General features: G+C 33.4%; 1 protein-coding gene across 1 annotated transcript in view; it reads left to right on the top strand.

Moving 5' to 3' along the window:
• Window positions 1–19,529, top strand: part of LOC129270166 (golgin subfamily A member 6-like protein 22) — a 48,869-nt gene that overhangs the window by 3,121 nt on the left and 26,219 nt on the right. Inside the window, exons 2-8 of the mRNA XM_064105330.1 lie at window positions 2,563–2,706; window positions 7,334–7,590; window positions 8,678–8,936; window positions 10,010–10,202; window positions 16,245–16,327; window positions 17,679–17,774; window positions 18,688–18,913. Of these exons, the coding sequence (XP_063961400.1) occupies window positions 2,663–2,706; window positions 7,334–7,590; window positions 8,678–8,936; window positions 10,010–10,202; window positions 16,245–16,327; window positions 17,679–17,774; window positions 18,688–18,913 (1,158 nt within the window). The 5' untranslated portion in view covers window positions 2,563–2,662. The remainder of the gene's footprint in view (window positions 1–2,562; window positions 2,707–7,333; window positions 7,591–8,677; window positions 8,937–10,009; window positions 10,203–16,244; window positions 16,328–17,678; window positions 17,775–18,687; window positions 18,914–19,529) is intronic.

Here is a 19,529-nt window from a genome sequence, read left to right as displayed (position 1 = left end):
TCAATTCCATACATGTACTTCCAACAAATGGAATGGAATGGATGCAAAGAAAGCAAAATAGTTTTACATTTTAGTCAATAAGCGACTTCCTAATCTAAGAAATTACTTGCAATACAAGGTACATCTAAATTCATGCTGTTCTTTCTGTCAACAACATCACTTTTCAGAGTTCACAAAATATGGAGACCATGCTGTAGATTCTAGTTCTGTCAGCAGAGCTAAACTCAATTTAACTGGAAATGAATTGTTTGAAGAAGAAAATCTGGGAAATTGAAGTCAATTACTTTAATTGATAACTTATAGCAGGGTAGAAAATAATATTTTTACTTTAGGTGCTATGTTTTCCGCATTGGGGCGAATTTCAGGGCTATTTCTTTTAAATTTAAAGTTCTAATTTTTGCAGCATCATGCAATTTCGCTATTCTGCTGTATACTTGAATTTATAAACTTTCTTTAATATTTGTAAAGAGATTCATCCGATTAGTAGAACTCAAATAAAACAAATTTTCATCTTTTCACGATCAATTTAGTTTTATCTTGTGAGCTTTTGTTTACTCGTTTCTGCAGACTTCTTCAGAATTGTGCTGACACGCTGTAGATGGGATAGTATCAACGGCTCACAGGGTGAAACCTAAATTGATTGTGAAAAATGAAAATCTGTTTTATTTGATGTTGGTTGTGACAGATCTTAGGATGATTTTAGAGAAGATGGTTGCCCCAAAGCATTCAATCTTGGGAATTTCAGGGTTGATTTTGGCTGTCATGAGCCCGGGGGGCATTCAAATGTATTGCTGTAGTCATGCGTGGCCAAATTATTTCCAAACACCCCCTAAACGAGTTTTTATCTGTGTGCAAAATAACCCCCTAAACAAGTTTTTCGCTGGCTTTATTATCACACATTTTGTCCCCTAAACAAGTTGTCGCCAGAATATGACCCCAGGGAAAAAGCTTGGGAAAAAAAACATACCCTAAACACGTTTGGCTAGTCTTAAAAAAAGCTTTGGAAAAAAAAACATACCCTAAATACGTTTGACCCCTGCAATTGACCATTGACCAGTCTTTCAAAACTATCCCTTTTTTTTGAAAATCTGTGTTTTTGATACCCTTAACGAGTGCACATGCAGCCAGCGTCCAAAACTGAAAAAACACCCCTTTAAACACGTTTTTTGGTCATGCATGTGTACAGCAATATATTTGACTGGCCCCCCTCCCCCCGGGTCATTAGGGCATAATCACCTATCACCCTCTTCTACATATAATCCTATGCTGTCTTGTAGCTGTTGAATGACTCATGACTTTGCTCTCCTACAGGCCTACTTCGGACATTTTTCTTGTAGTTTTTGTTTTGATGAGAACCTCTTTAGGTTAGCTGCATAATAGCTGATTATGTTAGCTTCTGTCTCTGAAGAGGAGTGAGATTGCGATTGAATTAAACTATTGGAACAGAGTCAGAAAATGTTGGTCCAGGCTGCATCTAGAAGCAAACTGTGTTCAATTACCAATGATGTTCAATTCTTGTGCGGCATACAGCTGTTAAGCTAGCTGAGCTACAAGTATGTACAGTAATATATCGACAGGACACTGATAGAACTGTTCAAGAAGTGGAAAAGCAATTAAAAAGAGAAATAATCTTGAGGAAAAAATAGGAAATGGAAAAAGACGAGAATGGAGAAGAGGAAGGACAAATGAGACAGAGAGAGATGAGAATAATTAAATTATGGTATCATAGATAAAGGCAAATAACTTTCTCTGGTCGTCTCCTTCTCCTCAACTCTCTTTCCTTCTCCTCCGCAAATCTCTTTCCTTCTCCCCATGCTGTCCCTTCCCCCTGTTGGTTGTTGGGTATAATGGCGACCAGTCGTGTTTGACTATTACCGCCAACTCGTTACTATCTTCCTTCTTTCTTTTCATTTCATGTTTTCCTCCTTTCTTTTCTTTTATTTTCCTCAATCCTTACTCTCCCATTTTGGAAGTATACTTTTTTCCTGTGATTTCTTCTTATTATTGTTATTATCCTAAGAAAGACTCATTGTATCTTACAGTTTACCCGGATCTTGTCCCTTCTTCGACACCATCCAGACACCGTCTTCTTTCTCCGATGCAGGCAGGGGGCTCCCTTTGGGATGCTCTAATAATCTTGAAACTAAAAAAGAATAAGAATTAAACTAAAGATTGAGGATTCTTTTTCCGTGGAAATGATTTCTGCGTGTTTTCGCATACATACATTGTGTCAGTTTTTTGGCAAATTACATTGGATAATTTGAAATTTATGGGGCAACTACTGTTTAAAAATAAGGGCTTTAATACTAGTAAATGAAATGGTGCAAATTCTAATCGAAGAAGAAATTACATGTTAGTTAGATCATCTCATCATCTATAGTATTTATATTGTTTTGTTGTGTCCTCCTCTCCCTTTCCCAATCTTCGTTTCCTCTTCCCTTCCTTCTCCTCTTTGCTATCCCCATTCTTCTCCTCCTTCACTTAGTGCTTCACCTTACTCTCTTTTCTTTATCTTTATTATTTTTTGTGTTACTGTAATTTATATTTCACCATTATTCACAGATAAAGGAAGAAGCTGACTTTCAAAAGATATCCTGGACTTCAATAGTCAATCCTCAGTGCTACACATTTTGTTCTGATTTTTGGAGAAACAGCAGTAAAAATGTGGGCCTCCAATGGGAGCTTTGTGGACAGAGATGGAGAACCGTAAGTGTAATTTTATTTTACAACTTTATGATTTTCTGCCTTTTCCATATTTTAAAATATTCTTTTCTTTCATAAAATGGCTCACTACCGTAAGGGCACTAGTATTCAACCCGTTTGGAGAGTTTCCTCAAATATATAGAAATATAGAATTTACCTGAATTTCAGACCCGTCTTATTTCCAAGAGCAAATGCTGGTTATTCTTTTTCCGTTATTTTTTTCTTCAACCAGTTGACTGTGTGCGCGGGCGATCGAATTATAAGGCGACGGATTTTGGTACTAGTATTCAACCCGTCGGCACTAGTATTCAACCTAGCGATGAAAGATGGCCCTGTCTCTCAATCTGCCCTTGTCCCATCCGACTATGGACTAGACCATTTGAGATGAGACCAAACAGGGAATTAATCAAAGCCAGAGACTTACATAGATCTAGATCTAATTTAGCAATCTAAACCCTTTTGAGATTTGCTATCAATCCTCACTAGGTTGAATACTAGTACCATTCAGTGCAAAAGGCCATCGCCGCATAATTCGATCCTCCGCGCATACAGTCGACAGATTGACAAAGAAAATATTGACAACAGATTACCCTGGAAATAACAAAGGTATGAAATTAAGATAAATTCCCTATTTCTAAATATTTTGGGGAATATGTCAAAATCTTTGTATTATGCCGGGTTGAATACTAGTACCCATACGGTACTTATTTCTATAATTTCATGAAAATTTGGCAAAGACATCATTCTTTCTTTTTATGACCAAATGTTCATAATGCCCAATCATCAGTTTGTCTATCAATTGGTCGATCAAGAAGAATTTTATCAAAATATTGTTTAGTCCAATAGCATTGTGATCCATCACTCATTTAATTTTGGTCTAATACATGGCTGCATGATGTGACACAATTTTACAAAAGTACTGTGACTAATATTAAAACCAGGGGTGGATCCAGGATTTTCCAAAAAGGGGGGGAGCACATTTTTCCGATGAAAATTTGACAAGCCCCCAAAAAAAGGTTTTCACCTAAAATCGAAGGTAATTTCGTCCGCGGAAAATTTAACAAGCAAAAAAGAACATTAAAAAAATTACATTACAAATTTTGATTACATGGCTTTCAAGGGGGGGGGGGGGGGGAGGGCGCACGGGCCAGCTGTGCCCCCCCCCTAGATCTGCCACTGATTTAAACTGCAACAAAAAGATAATATTGAGAAGAGATAACATCGCTTCTCAAATATATAGATTTTGATACTATGTTTCAGTCATCAAAACTAGCTACATTGCATTAAAACTGCAGAATACAGCAGACCATAAACCCACACAACTCTGTTCCACTCACTCCGGTTGTTAAAGGAAAAGGGTCATGAAATTTTCAGCACTCGAAGTATCAACTGAATAGCGGAAATATTGATTCTTGATATACAGATACAATCTGCTAAATGATTTTTGATATTCTTTAGACTTCAATTTTTCCACTTTACAAAAGTAGATAAAGAGACATACATTTAGGAGAATGAAACTTTTTGATCAAGTTTAACATGTGTGAAAACAGAAAAATCAAAGAATATGATCAATGACACTTTCAGAACAATTGGATGAACAATCAGCAAGTTATGAGCATGTTGAGATTTCTGATGCTATGGAAATCATCCCATCGGCAATAATATTCACTGAAAATATACCCCAAACATTTTCTCCTCTTTGTAACAATTAATAATGCCTTTTCTGTGATACATTTTGTGAAATTGCTGTAATGTCCTATCATGAAAAGACCTTACCTACATGTATACAAGTGACTATTTATGAAAAAAATATGAAGAGTACACATCTTTGTAGCATTGGAAATGGGAGGATGTCCAGCAATCAGATACTTTATCTTTTCATTAGTTCAATTTTCCTCAAACTTTAACTGATTTGTTTCTTTGATTTTTCTTTTAAAACCTGTCAGCTGGTTTCAAGGGTTTCTCCATTCTTCTAAACATCACTGATGGAAATTTTGCTTTTATTTGAAACTTAGTTAAATGACAACTTACAATTCAAATGTAAAATAATCTTTAAAAGTGTGATGATTCATACAGTATGTACAACTTTTTATGGTGAATATTATTGCTGAATGAATGTTAAAAAAAACCAGTTAACAACTAAAATTAAATTTCTGCTCTGTACAATACCAGTAGATGAGGATTCTTTGTATTTGAAATGATTGGAAATGCTGCAGGCATCTGTTTATTAAATGTGCAGGTATCCATGGATGTAATGGTTTCCAGTTGTCAGAAACGTTCATTTAACAGATCATTACAAGTACAATGCATTCCATGGTTTGAAAGCCATTTGTTCCTATGGGAATGGCCAGCAGTGATATAAATAACAATGAATTGTAGAGGGTGATTGTATGACAAATCATTTTGGATGACAATGAGTACACTTTATAAATTACCAGTATAGTACAGAAAATTAGAAATGCATCTGTATCTTCCCTGTACAATTTACTTCATTTTCTCTATCCATCTCATTGTCATCTCACTCAATAATTTTTTTTTAATGTTAAAGTTCTCATTATTAAGTACTGTATTTGCTGACAATTTTGAATTGTTATTTGTTATTGCACAATTCATAGACTCCAGACAATATTTGTGACAAAAATTAATACATTTAATACATTTTTGTGGTTTGCCCCAATAAATACTTATTAAAAAAAAAAGCAAATCCTTTTTGCTTTCCCTTTTTTATGCGGAAAATGTTTGAAGGAAAATAGTATAGATCCTTGACTTTGTATATTTTAACACAGAGGAAATAACAATGATAATAATAATAATGATAATGATAATGATGATGATGATGATGATGATGATGATGATGATGATGATGATGATGATGATGATGATGATGATGATGATGATAATAATGATTAATGATAATAATGAAAATAGTAATTAGAATAAAAAGTGGGCTTCTAATAGGACGCATAGTTCCATCTTTTTGTGCTCAATAAAAAAGGAAATGTACACATGAGCAATTATTAATCAGAAATAGAAATTAAAATTAAAATTCACTTAAACAAATCATAAATGAGATAGGATCAAATAGTTTTTCAGTCAGGACTTGGATGTTTCTGTTACTGAAAGTTGGGATAAAAAGATAGTTGATTCCAAAGATTTTGTCAAATTTAAACTGAAAGAGTATATGACCCCCCCCCCACCCCCACCCCCACCCCAATCATTGTTAATTATTAAATGAGTTTTTGCCAAGATTTGATGAATAAATGTTGATCAAATGAGGCTATTATGAATGAGTTGTTGCAAATTTGATGAATAAATGCTGATCAAATGAGGCTACATGTATGTAAATTAATTGTTTTTAATGAATTGTTGCCAATTTGATAAACTCCGATCAATGTCTAAAATTGCCTTGAAAGAGTTGTTGCCATTATTTGGACTACATATGATCAAATATGGCAGTAGTTATTGATTGTCATTAATGACCTGTTGCCAAAGATGGCTGTAAATACATTGGCTTGAATGAGTTATTGCCATTCCGATGAACTCTGCTCAAACTTGCTATAATTGTCTGGAATGAGTAGTTGCCAATTCGATGAATTACATCATGGATGGATTATTGCTTCAAATTATTAATTTGTCTCAAATTGGTTTTTGCCAATCTGATGAATAAACAAGGATGAAATAAATATTAATATATTTTTTTATTTTCAATTGTTTCTTGCTGATCAAATGATGCTAAATAAAAGTAATTCACTGTCCTGGAGGCCATTTCATTAAAGCTGTTCTTAAGTTAAGAATTACTTTAAGAATGACTGGTGAACCTTTCTTACATGCTAAATAATCGCCATTAAGGGTGAATATCATTTACCACTTGTAAGAAAGGATCACAAGTCATTCTTAAAGTCGCTCTTAACTTGCGAACAGCTTTATAAAACACCCACCAGAACGGGTTGAATTGGTATTTGAAATGTACAAAGTATGAAATGTACAATGCTTTTTGATACAGTATATTCAACAGAAATATTCCAGGAGTTAAGGGCCAATATTCCACGAATCTCAGATGAGTAGAATATCGGCCCTACATGTATTATCTTTTATTCCATGAAATAAAGCCATCCATTATTACATGTACTGTACATGTATCTATCCCACCCCCCCCCCCCCCTAAAAAAGAGGGAAAACTTTGATTGAGCAATTCACATCACTTCCCACAATCAGTTAATATGGCCTCGCTACATAAGGTCATTGTAGAAATGTGACTTTAAGTTAAATGTAGTTCATTATAGTATCATTGTGCTCTATGATGCATATCACATTAAATTCATTGTTGTACGCGTTGTATATTTCTTAAATTCGTGCATGTGCACTAGATTGTAGAATACATGTATATGGTCACGGTACTGAAAAATGAGAAGAATACCTATGGTTTCATGCAAAAAAATGATTTCTTAAGTTTCAGTTTTACATACGTGTATGTGTTGTCCTATGGTATTTCTTTGAAAATACTGATTTCCTCACCACAATACTGATTTCAGCTTAGAAAATACTGAAATGTTCTTGTTCAGGTTGGTAGCTCTGCCTGTAAGTACTAATAATGTCTCGTACTGTCTGCTTTTTGCATTCCCTCCTTTAGGGTGTACCCAAACAAGTTTGGAGGACCACAGCCCCTGCCTTCCATTCCATCCCAGACTCCCCAACCCAGCTTTGACAATGCCCTGGTACCGGTGGGTGGGCGTCGCTCCCAGCTCTCCCAGCTCTCGCAGATACCCAACGGAGGACAGCTTGCCATCGGAGATTATCAGAACGGGAGACTGCAACAGATGGAGAATAGACTAGGGGTTGCCGAACAGTCGAACAGAGCCCTCTTGGAGGAGGTGGTCAGATTACAAGGTAACTTGTATGACTGTATGAATTTTATTTCATTTTCATTTTATTGATTTCTGCAACTTAAATAACAAAATATTTGTCAATCAACACATTGAACAAGAGTTGTAATTTCTATGATGTAAATAATTAAGTAGGTTGCAGGAGTTGTCACTAACAGCTTTATACCTGTAGCTTGACTGCATATTTTATAGCGATACAGAGTAGGAAAGTAGTACTGATTTTCAGACAGTAGTTAGTACTGAAATATTAGAAGAATACTGATGGTTTTATGCAAAATACATGTACTGATTTCTAAAGTTTCAGTTTCATTTGTTTTCCTATGGTATTTCTTTGAAAATACTGTTTTCCTCACCAAATACCGTTTTCCAGGTTTTAAAATACTGATTTTTTTTTCGGTTTGGCAACTCTTGTATTTCTGTCATTTTTATGACAACCTTTATAAGAAATGAATATAGAATCATAAAGTAGAATTGTAAAATAATCCTTACAATCAAATATGTATATACACCTGTATGAAACCTACTAAAGGTCAATATCCTTCTTGAGATGAAAAGTTTGTAAGAGTTTAGAATTAGCAAGGCTGACAAGCCTGACATACAGTCAGCCAAGTTTTTTTTATTAACAATCTTGTGTGTTTAAAATCCATGGTTTGTATGCTAATATTTAATACTTACAGTTTGTATGAGTGTCCGAAATGACATTTTTGAAAGTCAATGCTATTTCTTAAGTTTGCATTATTGCATATTGACTCTACTTGTAGAGAATGAATTTCTTTATTCATTCCCTTAAAGAATTATCCTATTCCTAAATGTTTAGAAAGGGATTTCATTTTCATTATTCATGAATTAATAGAATTATCAAAATTTCTTTTCATGTCTAGATTTAAAAAAAAGTAAGAACAAAAGAAAGAAATGTACTTTGAATGTTATCTTGAAGTTGTCTGAAGATAATTGGAAATATGAATGTGGGAGTGCTATTCTAAGGTCCTCCCCCTCCCCTCCCCCCAAAAGCCACAGCTGTTACACATGTATAAGCATGATGAACATCCTGAACCCTAGTAGCTAATCTTCTCTTTGCGTTTGTTACGCAGGGGAACTAAAGCAATCCCACAGGGCTTCAGAGGAGACGTTACAGGCCGAAAGACAAGCGAGACAACAGCTCACAGAAAACATTCGGGCATCCAACGATCTGATCGGCCAGCTCGGAGCTAGATTAAAACGAGCGGAGGAACGAGTATCGGACGAAAGAACAGCGGTCGGTGCACTTGTAAACCATACTAAGCAGGTCGAGCAAGCTGTACTGGGTAGTCAACAAGAGATACTTGCTAAGAGGGATCAACAAATGACAAAGTAAGCCGTCTTTCTTAATAGTTTAAGCCTTTGATTCACTTTTTCAAATAGTTTCTTAGTCAAATCTAGGCCTTTGCCTAAAAAGTTTCTATAGAATAGTAATTTTGCCATTCTATAGTGACTTTTCTAAGAATCCTTAAAGGGATGCTCCAGGCTGAAAATATTTATAGGTATCATTTATCATTTACATATTTATGAAAAAATGAAACAATTATGATTTCATGTAATAACATAAGAAAAAGGAAAGTGGGGATGTGACATCATCAGCCCACCTAATGAATATTCATGAAGACATGCCTAAAACTGTTTCACCAGAATAATGCAAATCTCTAAAATTCAATAACTTTGTTATTTGTTACCTGATTTTGATGAAATTTTCAGCATTTTGCTCTGAATTAACTCTATTTATGAGATATAAATGTCTTCAGCCCATCCCTTTAATTTTGATTGGCTGTTGAGCATTATTACCCTGGCTTGTAGTTACCATTTGATTACAAAATTACCATTGTAATAACTTTTTATGCAACAGGCCCTGTTCATTAAAGTGTAATTTCAGATTTTTTTTTTTTACACTCAGGGTAGAAACATCAACTTGTCAAAAATTGAGGGTTTTTTGCTCTCTTGAGTGTGAACAGTGGTTCTTCTTTTGCTAATGTGTGTAGAGAGAAAAGTTTTCCAGTCCCCCCCCAAAAAAAAAAAAAGTGAAATTATATTTAATTATCAACATCCTACCCCCTCCCAATTCAGTGAATGTTGATTTCAGTTAATATTCATCATATCAAATATATATATTTGTACATGTAAATTTGTTTTTAGTACTGTTTGGTATTCTTGTGACTTTGTACATGAAGTCCTACTGTATGAGTACATATTTTTCATCTTTTAGCAAATAGACACTCAATGTTTAAATCAATGTTTAAATATGTGGTGAAAGATTGAAATTTATTAAAACATTTTTTATAGTTAAGTTTTATGTTATACACTGGCAATCCGAGAATTAATGAATAATCAAAAGCTGATGAAAAAAATACATGATGAATTACAATTTGTGTATCCATAATCTTTTCTTTCAGGTATGCTGAACTGAAGAATGAGTTGGACGAAGCCAATCGGATGAGAGAACAATTAGAACGGGTGACTACATCATTAGTGGATGATGTGAGGCAGGTGAAGAGTAGAACGGATGCTTCCCAGGTGGAGATCAGTAGTCTGGTTCATGATGTCAAGGAAAGAACGAAAAGATTAGAAGAAGACAACAGGACATTGGTGAGCTTTCCTCGTAATTTTAAATGGTTTTGGAATTTTGGTTAACCCTTTCCATGTGAATTTAAAAAAAAATCACATTGGTGTGGTATGTACACTGTAAAAAATATTGGGTAAAATTTTAACCAGCACAAGGGTAATTAAGTGTCCAACCCATTTGGGGCAGTATTTTACCCAGTGCGGGAGCATTTGTCCAGTAAGGTTAAAAAAAAAGCAGCTATTACTTTAGAATGGGCCAAATTTTCATCACTCTGGATAAATAAAAATGCCCAATAGAAATGCCCAATGTTGGTTGGACACATAATTACCCTCATGGAGCATTTTTATTAAATATTTTTTAGAGTGTAAAGGGGAAGCTCACCCTTACAAAGCAAAATTGATTGTATAAATGTAAAAATAATTAGAAATATTGGTGGTTTGAAGAATGTCCATCAAGATTTAAAAAAAGTTGTTAGAATGTTATTATTTTATTTTATTTGTGACATCTTATGCAAGCAGCTTCCCCATATATCATGGAGGTAAAAAAAAATCAATTAGGTGCCATTTTCTCAACAAATTGTAAGAAAAAAAACATATGTTTTTTATTGTATTTTCTAGTATTACTATCAACAGACAAATTATTTCACACCCGCTCCTGAAGGAAAGAAAAGAAAATCATTGTGAAATAATGGATAGTTATGCTTTTTATATGACATTTATGTATAAGATATGAGGCAGCTGCTATAAAAAGGGGAAAAAATCTAATAACTTTTTAAATCTTTGATGGATTTTCCTGAAGCATTTAATTCACCAATATTTTTTATCATTCTTTTCAGTCATTTTTACAAATTTTTTTTGACAGGGTGAATTTCTCCTTTAAGTGGTTGTGGTTTCCCCCGAATCCCCTTTCCATGTGAATGTTTTATAATTGTAAATTGTTTTCACATTCATCTTTGTTTGAGGAACATTTGAGGAACATAATGGTAATAAATGAAATGAATTTAATTGAATTGAATTACCAGTATCAATGGTGCAATAAAGTAAGCATAATTCAAAGAAAATGTCAAAAGAATAATAGTCACCAATATCTCTTCGGAATCAATTCAGCATGCAAAGAGTTAATTCTCAAATCGATAATTTGTGGGAAAAAAACATGTGGCAATAGTAATTATGGTTACACTTCTATACTGCTTTTATAAGCTAAGATGCCGCACATTGTTTTACTGTATATCGTGAAATGGTAAAGGAAATATCAATCTAAGTAATACTGACTTAAAAGCAATATTGTTAGATTTTAATGCAGGGAAGTTTAATTGATTTTAATTGGCCCTGATTTTGGCCTTCAATGCTTGTAACCATACTATGGGCAGTATTGCTTGCATATGAAATATTATTGATCTAATTAAAGGAAACATTCCTGTGGGGTCAAATTACTAGAGGTTAAAATAATTATTTTGGTTACCGGTACTGAAATAAATATCATATTTGAAGTCTTGAGACAATCCTTTTTCCCCCTTTTTCTTGTGTTGTTGATTGGTGAAGGTGATTTTTTTTTATTAAGGGGGAGGGTCTTAGATTTTACTTGTAAATAATATTAAGGTTATCAATCATTTTGGTGAGCACCTGTATAATGTTAATCACTATGGCCTGTATTCTGAAGTCGGGTTTAAATTAAACCCTGGTTTAAAGTTGTGGTTTAACTATGGAGAGCCAATTGGGGCACGAATCCCGAACAGTAAAACATTCAACTTATTAACTCATATGGCACCCAAATTGTTCATAATTGTCTGGGAATGATAACTGAAGTATTTTCTTCATTATCAAAGCAAAAGGAAACAAAATATTAAACATAAGAAATATAAAATATAAACTTAATTTTTGATTTTTTGGCTTCACACATTTTTAGTACAGAGTTTAATTAGACCATGGTCTAAGTTAAACCTGACTTCAGAATACGGGCCTATGTGTGAGCACAATTGGAAAATAAGGTTGCTTTAATAGTTTCTTGCTTCGTGTGAAGAAGGCTTGATGAAGCGCACAATTTATCCATGTATCATCCTTTCTCTATACATGTAATTAATATTATCACCTTTTATCATTTGTGTATTCCATGGGATGGAACAGAGGGTAAGAAAGTGAGACTAATCAAGCACCAAGCACTTTGCAGATAAAACACTAACACCTTGATACACTTTGATATGACACTTTTAAAAACCAACCGTAGCTATGCAATTGCATGGTGGTTGTAGATTGGAGCTTTTGTGTGACTGTGTCCCATAAACATTTAACAAACACTTCCATATTTTATCATATTGTAAATTCTGTAATTCATGGCATTCAACCCAAAACCCAAAAACTTCCATGTTTTGATCTGTACAATTATTTAAGAATCCTTTAGGCCTACTAGATAACAGTGTACAGTAGTGATTCTTGTAAATAACTTTTCATTGCTTTAACACTTTTTTTAGACACATAGCTAAAGTAGCTTGATAGATTAAATTTGATCAAGGTGCATGTCATAACAGTGATTTCATATAATTTGTTAAAATATGATAGATGCACATGTACATCTATCGACATGTGTATTTCATAAAATAAAGTGAAAGTTGTAATTTAATCTTGATACTTTGTAAAAAAATAAATACAATGTAAGGAGAGCACTATTTCTATGGAAATAATGTAAAATGTAGCATATTAAAACTGTGTAGCCAACTTAGCCTTTAGGTGCAAAGACCAACACAGCATCCCCCCTTTTGATGTAAATTAATGTTCACATATCACATGCATGTTGTATGTCGCTGTCCAATGTGACATTCTACTTTTATGACTATATTTACATGAAGTTTCAGTCTGTATGTAGTTTATACCCATCACTGTTTAATAATCATTGCATAATCTTCGTCACATTAGATGAACCAAACATTAAAACCCCATAAATTAGTTACATGTACTTGTCAAAACCCGTCTTTTGCTTTGGTAAATTTCCCGATTGCCTCACTATTCCAATCAATATGCACATGCCCTAAAACAGTTTTTATGTGAAGGAGATGAATGAAATGAAACTGTTTCGTATACACGATAAATTTTATAATTTTAAAATGAAACTTCAGTTTGTTTGAGTGCCCGATCGAAAAAAAAGAATCTGCATTTTTTTTCGTTCTTTTTTATATAAACTTAAATTGTATTCGTTGTTCCTTTTAACTCTTAATTCACTGTAGCATATTAGAAAAAAAAACACCCACAAAATTATCATTACACTACATGTACTAGTTTTTTCTCTCTTCTTTATACAGAAGTACACTGTTTAACTGTTACCACATGCCATGTCACAAGTATTTGTTTTAAAACATGCAGTCCATTTGTATGTATATCACAAGTCTATATTATATCCAGCAACTAGCAACATATTATTATCATCAAACACAGAGTAACTGGAAAATAGACCAATATGTTTTTATGTATTATTAAAGGCTTTGCTTTTTTACTGACATTTATATGTGTGTTTTTTCATTTACTAAAACCTACTAGTCGTCAAAGGTCTCGACTCTTTTGAATCTACCTGATCCATATCTTGAAACACTTATGGATCAAATGAAAGGTCAATTCAGTAACAGGTAAACCATAAACATCCCTTTTAATGATCTGAAGTTATTGCAATTTTCTTAAATTGAGTTGAAATATGCATTCTGCATCTGGTAGTATTGCTTTGAGTTTGCATTAGAATTATCTTTTTTTTAATGAAAAAAATAGTGTCTTCTTTTTTTTATTTTGAAAGCTGCTCTCTATCTGTCTCTCTGTGTTTTGATTTTTAAATGTGCTACTTAAACGGATGGTCCGGGCTGAAAGTAATTATAGCTTAATAAATAGAGTAGAATTCACTGAGCAAAATGCCAAAAATTTCATCAAAATCGGATAACAAATAACAAAGTTATTGAATTTTTAAGTTTAGCAATATTTGGGGAAAGCAGTCGTCATGAATATTCATTAGGTGGGCTGATGATGTCACATCTCCACTTGTTCTTTTGTATTTTATTATATGAAAGGAGGTTTATTCAAATTTTTTCCTCCAAGAAGTAGAAAAATTGGAATGACAACTGATTTAGTGCATTAGATATTTATTGCTGCAACTTATTTCATTATAAGGGAGACACATTATTCACACAAGTATGAAATAATGAAAAAATTATGATTTTATGTAATAACATAAGAAAACGGAAAGTGGAGATGTGACATCATCAGCCCACCTAATGAATATTCATGACTGTTTTCACAAAATATTGCTAAACTTTAAACTTCAATATCTTTATTATTTGTGATCCGATTTTGATTAAATTTTTTGAGCATTTTGCTCCGTGAATTCTACTCTATGTATTAAGATATAAATATTTTCAGCCCGGACCATCCCTTTAAATCTGGGTCCCGTAAGACCAAGGTGAGCGATTGATCGTACGCTTGATTTTCACGATTGATTGTAGATGTACATTGTAGTCAATGGAATCAATCACAGAAAAATGTTCTGTGATCATTGCTAAGCTTTGTGTTACGGGCCCCTGTTCTAGACTTCAAATAACAAAAAGTTCTGTCTTGATTTCTACTGCATTGACACTTGGTGAGAAGACAAGGCCCAGTTTACACTATCATGTACTATTTTTGTTATTTTCTTTAATGTCTTCATTCCAAAAGATGTTTTGCAAGATTATTTTGTGCTTCATTTTTGTTTTATGTTATTTTGTGTCAGTTTTCCTTCTTTGGAAAAATGGCATGCACTTGTTTGTACATGTATCTTATACTTCCTGCCTTTATCCCCCAATATACACTGATGGAGTGTTGCAAGAAAATATCTGCGATCAATTGCAAATTTCTTGTGCAGATTGATAGTTCATTTTTCTTGGAGCCTTACCAAATCAGTTTACACTCCTTTGTGGCGGAAGCAAATCAGCAATCAATTGCACATTTTCAATTGATTGCAAGTCAAATACCTGTAATTGATTAACGGCCCCCAAATGAATGTAAAATAATTGTAATTCAATAATTCTTCTAATTTATGTAAAGCGCTTAGAGATCTTGATGTTAAGGGCGATTATTACCGTATTATCATTGTTATTATCTGTAATTGATCCTATAAAGTTCTTTGCAATATCCCATTATAGACTATTTGCTGAAACAACCCCACTCGGGTCTGCTATAAAGATAAATGCCAGACTTTCACTAAATTAAAACTAGATTTGTGTTTTTAGTTGATGTGTCACGCAGCCATTGTTCGCACAATCACTGTAACCTTGGCTACCATTCGAGTATGATTGTCATTCTTCTGCAGTTGTGCACACTATAGTTCATTTGTACAGCACACAATGGCATGATTTTGTAATTAGCATGGTAGGAAATACCAATGCATATTAGATTGATTTGAGATACAGAAATGTCTGATACCTGGGAGACGTTATTTGCAATATTCTACACATACATAGTAATAAATTTTTTTTCAGGTTGAGTATACATTGTGTAATGATGACAGAGATAGTACATGTAGGTCTGCAATGAACGTGTACTCTGTGTAGAAGCATTTTTTTTTATTGCAACAAATATTAGCAATTCTCATGGTTTTCATTATCGGATAGGATTCAGCTTTAGAAATACATGTAGAATAGAAAATGAGTACGAGCAATATTTGTAGAATACTCTTTAAAAAATAGGACTTGAGTTGAGTTGAGAACATTTGAAAGATACTATGAAAGAATATTTTACCAAAAGAAAACATTTAGATTAGGGAAATGATACAAACTAGATGAAAAACAAATTTGAAAATAAATCTGCAATCATTGATTAGATACATGTATCTCATGAAATACATATAGACCCTAAGCTTTATTAGTGCTTATATTCCATTTTCTTTAGTTTTTCTAAGTTCTTTTTGAATTCATTGTTTTTTTATTTTGCATTTTTGCATAATTTCATAGTTGTCTTTTATTTTTTTTCTCTATTTTCCTAATCATGTTTCCTTTGCATTTTCCTTTATTATTTTGCATCCATGTTTGATATTTGCTTGCTTTCTGTGTGGTAAACCAGATGGATCATCAGAGAAAACACAATGAAAATCAACATCATACCAATCAAACGACAGCTGTATTACGATCACAACTTGATGCTCGGTAAATGCATGTTTGCAGGTTTAGAATCTCTTCATCAAATCTCTCTCTCTCAGTCAATGTTCCTTTATAATGTTTAGTAAAATTTAATCCTTCCTTAAATAAATCATAATTTCATCAACAACGCGCCTCGGAATAGAATATTTCTAGATAGATGGCGCTATATAAATGCCTATTATTATTATTATTATTATCTTTTCTATGCAACAAAATGTTCATGTGTTGTTGCCATTTAACTCTAGCTTTATATGAGCTGATATCCCCTGTTTTTGTTTCTTTTTATTTTTTTTTTCATTTGCATGCTTCTTTTTTTATTTTTTCCAAATTGTTTGAAGTAAAAATTTGTTCTTTTCTTTTTAAAGGGAGGGGGGGGGGGGTAATTGGTCAAATGATATATGTAGTATCTGTTTAAGATTTAAACAATGGGGGGTAATTTTCAAATAATGATATATTTCTATAGTATCCATGTAAGATAAAGATAGCGGAGGTTAATTTGTCAATGATGATATCTTCTTGTAGTATTAGATGATTAAAGAGCCTTCTTTAAATTATATGAATATTAAAGGACAAGTCCACCCCAACAAAAAATTTATTTGAATAAAAAGAGAAAAATCCAACAAGCATAACACTGAAAATTTCATCAAAATCGGATGTAAAATAAGAAAGTTATGACATTTTAAAGTTTCGCTTAATTTCACAAAACAGTTATATGCACATCCTGGCTGGTATGCAAATGAGGAGACTCTGACATCATCCACTCACTATTTCTTTTGTATTTTATTATATGAAATATTCTAATTTTCTCCTCATTGTCAAGTGATGCAATTAATTCCTCCCTGAACATGTGGAATTAGCATTGTTTAATACTATATGGTTCAGTCAAGTTGGTCCTTATTGTCAAATCTGTAAAAAATATATAATTGTATAATTCAAACAATAAAAAACAAAAGAAATAGTGAGTGATGGACATCATTGACTGAGTCACCAAGTTATGCATATTACTGTTTTGTGAAAAATAAGCGAAACTTTAAAATGTCATAACTTTCTTATTTTACATCCGATTTAGATGAAATTTTCAGCACTATGCTAGTTTGATTTTTCTCTATTTATTCAAGTCAGCATTTTCCTTGGGTGGACTTGACCTTTAATAGATCATGATTATTTGGGAATGTGCTATAATGCAACTATGTGCAGGGCGGGGGGGGGGGGGGGGTTGCATGTAATTTATTTTTAGAGAGTTTAAAAGTAACAATATTCAGATTCAAAAGTCTGCTATCCCATTCGAGCAACTTCCATTTGGGAGGATTGGCGACGTATACATATACTCAAGGACATTTGTAACTTTGATTTTCAGGTTGGGTGAAGTACGGGATGTTCTGATGGATTTGAGGAACAGAATAACAACGGAAGAGACTGAAAGGAGACAACAAGAACAGAATCATGTGATCAAGTAAGAATCATCATAATCCACTTTCCCCTTAATATATCGGGTTGGTGTTTCATGTAGGTTTTCATAAGTTACGAGCGACTCTATGAATGAATGGCGATCCTCTCTTGAGGTAAATTATGCGCACCACATTTGATTGGTGTGGATTAATTTTCCCAAGAAAGGATCACTAGTCGTTCATAAAGTTACTCTTAACTTACAAACAGCTTTATGAAACACCCTCAGCCCTTTATCCCTTTGCAATTCCAGACAGGCTTTTATAATGGAACATTGTTGAATATGAAGATTGGCTTTAACTTTTGTAAATGATTTACAACGTTGTCAGTGAAATGTAAAATTCATGGTGAAATTTAATGACAGTTGTACTGTACATATATTGTGTCGTGTTCAATATCAAGTACATTCCTTTAGTATTCAAGAATAAATTACATATAACTAGTGCCTGAATATGATATTTGTCTTTTCAGAGACAAAGCAACATTTAGTCTGACCCCGTCTTTTCTGTGTGTATTTATTCAATTTAACAGGAAACCAATACTTTTAGTGGACCACCCCCCTATATCCATTTCTATATGCTATATTTTATACTGCTTTTTAATTTACAATCGTATTAAGTCTTGCAATCACCAACTACTGTATGTTCCTGTAATAATGTTAATCTGTTGATTTACACTTGGCTTATATTTTGTATTATGTTTGAGTACAATTGAAAATAAAGTCTTGGAGTATACTCTTGAATAACTTTCTATTTCTGCAAAAACCCATACTTGTTAAGAAATTCAGACCGCTTTTAATACAAAATTTCAAATGCATCCTCAATATTTTTTTTCAAGTTGAGAATGAATAGGCATGCACTCATTGACCCTTCAAACATTCACTTATTACCATGATCTTTTATGTATTTTGTTTTTTACAGAATGAATGATATACAAGCCCAGCTCCACGAAGTGAGTAGAAAACGAGACGAATCGATGCATGCCTTGGATGTGGTGCAGAGAGAAAGAGAACATGCAGCAGACAACGAAAGATTGAAGATGCATGGCAAGATAGCCGAGATCGCAGAAGAAGTCAGTAAAAAGATCTTATCTAAAGAGATAAGACTCCGAGAGGAGGCACAACAGAAGTTCGGCAATATTGAAAAGGTGAGGGCAAAAATGATCTGGGGCCCGTTTCATCAAACTTGTTGTGACAACAAATTTGCAATAATAGTTTAAAAGCTACTGAAATCCTTCAATCTGATTGGCTGATTATGAATTCGTTAAAAGACAATATGTATTTGTTAGTGTAACAAGGTCCTATAGTGATAGAATTAGAATGGAGTGATTAATCAGGATACTAACCCAAGGATGACCCTGAAAATAAGTAGTTTACGACATTTTCAAGATACAGTCCGACCTCTCTTATCCGGCCTCCCCTTATCCGGATCTCTCTATTATCCGGACGCACTCTTGCCGAGATTTTTTTTTTTTTTCAATTCAATCTAGTACGTGAGGAAATGAGAATGCAATCTAAACTCAATCCTATACGCAAACTCACTTTGATTACATATATTTCCTAATATAGTCTACCTAAAACAACATTATTTTTCATGAAAATATCTCACCCAAATCACCGAAAGAACTTAGGCAGGATAATAATCGGGGCGCAGTTCAAACATTTCATCACGTTCTTTTTTTGTTTCCCAGGAATAACAACACATGTCTCACTAGCTAACGCTAGGCCTCAATACGGACAGCGCCATCTATCATATTTGAGCCT

The sequence above is a fragment of the Lytechinus pictus genome, chromosome 10, assembly GCF_037042905.1.
Source record: "Lytechinus pictus isolate F3 Inbred chromosome 10, Lp3.0, whole genome shotgun sequence".
NCBI classification, from domain to species: Eukaryota; Metazoa; Echinodermata; class Echinoidea; order Temnopleuroida; family Toxopneustidae; genus Lytechinus; species Lytechinus pictus.
The sequence above is the reverse complement of the archived record's forward strand: the minus strand, read 5'-3'. Positions and strand labels throughout refer to the sequence as shown.